The sequence below is a fragment of the Priapulus caudatus genome, unplaced genomic scaffold, assembly GCF_000485595.1.
Source record: "Priapulus caudatus unplaced genomic scaffold, Priapulus_caudatus-5.0.1 Scaffold160, whole genome shotgun sequence".
Classification (NCBI taxonomy): Eukaryota; Metazoa; Priapulida; class Priapulimorpha; order Priapulimorphida; family Priapulidae; genus Priapulus; species Priapulus caudatus.
In genome coordinates this window covers 143,486-147,431 of record NW_014577221.1, presented here as the reverse complement: position 1 = coordinate 147,431, position 3,946 = coordinate 143,486, and the positions used below count along the sequence as shown (strand labels likewise).

The 3,946-nt window shown below is 46.9% G+C and overlaps 2 protein-coding genes across 2 annotated transcripts in view; one reads left to right on the top strand and one right to left on the bottom strand.

Annotated features, from left to right (window-relative positions):
- Positions 1–865: 865 nt before the first annotated feature.
- Positions 866–3,225, bottom strand: LOC106806440 (tumor suppressor candidate 3-like). Its single transcript, XM_014808377.1, has 2 exons — positions 3,139–3,225; positions 866–2,936 (listed from the first exon to the last, which is right to left on the bottom strand). The coding sequence occupies exon 2, from the start codon at positions 2,890–2,892 to the stop codon at positions 1,888–1,890; it is 1,005 nt and encodes a 334-aa protein (XP_014663863.1). The 5' UTR covers positions 2,893–2,936; positions 3,139–3,225; the 3' UTR covers positions 866–1,887.
- Positions 3,226–3,253: 28 nt separating this feature from the next.
- LOC106806439 (minor histocompatibility antigen H13-like) overlaps positions 3,254–3,946 on the top strand; it is a 7,330-nt gene continuing 6,637 nt past the window's right edge. Inside the window, exon 1 of the mRNA XM_014808376.1 lies at positions 3,254–3,473. Within this exon, the coding sequence (XP_014663862.1) occupies positions 3,282–3,473 (192 nt within the window). The 5' untranslated portion in view covers positions 3,254–3,281. The remainder of the gene's footprint in view (positions 3,474–3,946) is intronic.

The window sequence follows — 3,946 nt, the reverse complement described above, 5'->3', positions numbered from 1 at the left end:
TGTCGCTGCGACTCATTGCCGCTGTCACGCATTGCCGCTGTCACTCATTGCCGCTGTCACGCATTGCCGCTGTCACGCATTGCCGCTGCGACTCATTGCCGCTGTCACGCATTGCCGCTGTCACGCATTGTCGCTGCCACTCATTGCCGCTGTCACGCATTGCCGCTGTCACTCATTGCCGCTGTCACGCATTGCCGCTGTCACTCATTGCTAACGTCATGCCACAGCTGCAGATGTAGTTACTGCTGCACTATTTTTTGCATGGTCGGTTGCATGTGTTGCCACCGCCATGGCACGGCTACAGATGAATTGGTTGCTGCGCCATTTTCGCACGATCATTTATGACGATATGAGGTATATACCGTGTTCGTAAAATATAACACTGTCAAAAAATATATGTGAAATCTCATAGCGTGATGATCTGAACTATAGGCACTCACTTCGCAATAAGGCGATTGATGTAGACAAGTGAATGAGATCTCGATCTTTTTGAAACCACAAGTTCGGGGCGCTACTGGCAGAAGCATTTATTGCATTCCCAACAATTGTATGTTAGTTGCAAAAACTAAATTTGGTGAATGAACTTCATGTTGGCATTCTCTAATTTGCGAAGGTTTCTGTATTATTCTGGTTGTATACTGTGACCTCTTCTAAGTGCATGTGCATGGGTATGTTTCTAAATGGGCCTATGTATTGTTATCAAGTCTAATATAAATGTACCTTGTAAAGCGATAGAAATGTGAGATTAACACTTATGTAATGCACAGACAGTTACTGTGAATTATTTGCCGACATGAGTTCAGGTGGCAATGTGTAGCAGAATTAACAGTATTTTGCATACAAAATCTAATTAAAAATATCACAATGAATTTGCACACTATCAATGTCAAATGTATTTATTGTAAATAAACATGTGATTTCATGAACAACACATTCCTTTTTCACATCTAGCTTTATTTCACCTCAGTTTCTTTTTTCAAATTTGAAAACTACAAATTTTTTTCAACTGATCATGTCTGTTTTATGATCGACTCATCATGAGTGTACTCGGGAGGCAACTTCTATCTACAAAATCAATCTGTCCTATGTGTTTCATCATCATTAATTCATTACTTGTTAAATAGTTAAATAAGAGCAATTAGCAATTTCCACAAGGCACGGCACTCCGTGAGCTGCAGTAACAGTAGAGTAGAAATTCGCTTGCAGCACACACGAGACACTGAAAATGTAACAAAATGTACATCATTCATAACACAAATGTATAATCACGGAACAGCATCACATGATGTCATGACTACATGCGAGGGGTGGATTATAATTGGAGTAACATAAGGTAGCACTATAAATGGTATGGATTTTATTCAGTAGAGTATTGAGAATAATCATAATTATGTATCAAAACGTGTATCATCAAGGTTTGTATCGGGATGAAACACAAATTCATTGACATGTACATGCATGAATTGTCGCACGCCCAGTACATGTGCAACAAATCCAGCAATCCTGTACGTAAGCCTCTACTGGACATACCAAACATAATTGTGCTGCATGACCACGCAGATCGTTCCTTACTGACAAAAACACTACGCACTAATAAGATTTTTTAATTAACAAACAGGCTGCCATTTCCCACAACTACCCTTACATTGTATGCAGGCGTACACTGTGACCAGATGTACATAACAGAAAAGTTTCTTAAACAAAGACAAATTTGTCTGTTATGCTGTAACACAATTGGCGCACACACACGCAATGTAAGCTTCTGCGCAAGTACACACATCACACCGCAACGCTTCGACTTCGCAACTTTTTAAGGTGTGAATTCGGACGCGTCACTGCGGTGGGTCGCGACTGTGCGGTAGCTTCCTCCGAGCGGCTGCTTGCGCGCTACTTGATAAGGAAGCTGTACGGGTATCCCTGGTACTTGGAGCGGAACACCGACAGGATGAGGCTGAAGAAGAACGCGACGATGCCGAGACCGACGATGGCGATGATCCGACGCTTGCCGACCTCGCCCTTGCCCGACGCCGCTTCGTTGAGCAGCACGATGCCGAACACGACGGACGCGTTGAGCACCATTACGATGTACGTCTCGATGATGAACTGGCTTCGGCTGCCGCCGTGCACCCACGCGACCTGGCCCGTCTGCGGGTTGCGGTGCATGAACGGCGGGCCGCGGATGTGGTTCCACATCTGGCCGGACGTCATCGCAAGGACGACGGCGAGCGCGCCGATCGCCCAGCTCGTCTTGTTGTAGAGGAAGTCGAGGTTGTTGCGACGCAGGTAGAGCAGGCCGCCGATCAACGAGAACAGCATCGTCACGGCGATCGTGCCCGAGTAGTTCGGCGGACGAAAGATGCGGATCTGGATGTCCGTGCGCTCGCCGACCCACTTCGCGATCGCCTCCGCGTAGAACCCGACGCGCTGCAGGTCCATCGTGTCGGCTTTCTTCGGCTTGCCCTTTGGCGGGAAGTGGATGAATACGGGCGCGCTCGTCATCTTCAGCGACTGGAAGACGTCGGCGGCCTGGTCGTAGTCGACCATCGCGAAGAACAAGCGACCGGAGTAGCTCTGCGAGTATCGCCATGAGTTGGCGACGATCTGGAACTCCTCGTTCGCCTGCTTGCAGATGGAGCAGTGCCGCTGCGGCTGCAGCGCCGTCAGCATCATGATGACCGAGTAGTTGCGCGGCGCCGACTTGACGAACGTGCGGTACTTGTCGCCGTTCATCTTGATGACGGAGCGCTTGGCGTTCCAATCTAGCAGCTGATCGACCTTCTCATTGAGGCTGAGCTCCTTGCGGCGGCCGGGCTGCGTGCCGGCGAGCGTGGCGAGTGACGCCACGCAGAGCAGCAGCAGCGGCAGCACGCGCGGCTGACCGGTCGCCCTCATCTTGAGTGTGGCTGCGTCGGGGTGCCGATTTCGGCGCGCGAACTCTGTGAACGACGTGGAAAATTGTGAATCATCGCGGCAGTTATCAAATCATTCAATGATCAAGCGCGTAAAATTAGAACTTAGTAATTATATACACGAAAAACGATCGCTTAATTGGATTATGAACAATGACGAAATATATACACTATACGACACTCACATATTTTTACATACGACATATATTTAGCTTAGCGCTTTGTTTACCTTTTAAGTTTTAGAGAATTAGATCATGAACAGAGCCTGAATTCGTGGCAGATATCAGAGATGTTCACTTCGAACACCGGCGCTGTTTCGCCTAATTTTGATGCGTGGTGGCGCTGCAGTCATTACACGACGTGTTACGAAACATGGAGGAAGTCAAAAACGAATCTGTACTTGAAGTGGCTGAAAATGTGGCAGAAGCTGCCATAAATGGCACCAAAATACCTGCTACGCCGGAGGGTATGGCAGTTGCATACACTAGTCTTGTAGTGATGGCTTTGGTGCCCATTTTTTTCGGTGCTTATCGCTCAGTAAAGTACCATCAGGAACAGCAAAAGGTATGTGAATCACATATGTGCATGCAATGATGCATGGTTACTGTATTCATCATATGGTTTTACCTAAGTAACACTATTGGTTATGCTTTGGCAGATATGGTCGTCCACTACTCTTATCACTGACTCAACTCAGTAACGCTGTTTAAGTCGAATAAGAATAGTGTATAATTACCGACCATTTGAGCAATACTTATAGTATTACTACATGACGTGTAGCCATTGCCATTGGAGCATACTGCAGCTTTCTGCAATCAGTTCTTGTTCTTTCAATCCATTCATAGTCATACCCATTCAAGCTGGTTCAGTTATCATTAGCATCAGCCATCATGTGCCACCGCTCCCCTTACGTCTCTTCATCACCACAGGCACTTGAAGCGTTTCAATAAAATACTAGACAGAGGGCACTCAAAGAGAGTGCATACCTCCGCGAGCGTGTAACATGTATACACGTGTATAACAGCTGGCTCGCTGCT

What these genes read in the sequence shown, in the direction of transcription:
- LOC106806440 (XM_014808377.1), bottom strand. Translation starts at nt 2,892, where the DNA reads ATGAGGGCGACCGGTCAGCCGCGCGTGCTGCCGCTGCTGCTGCTCTGC.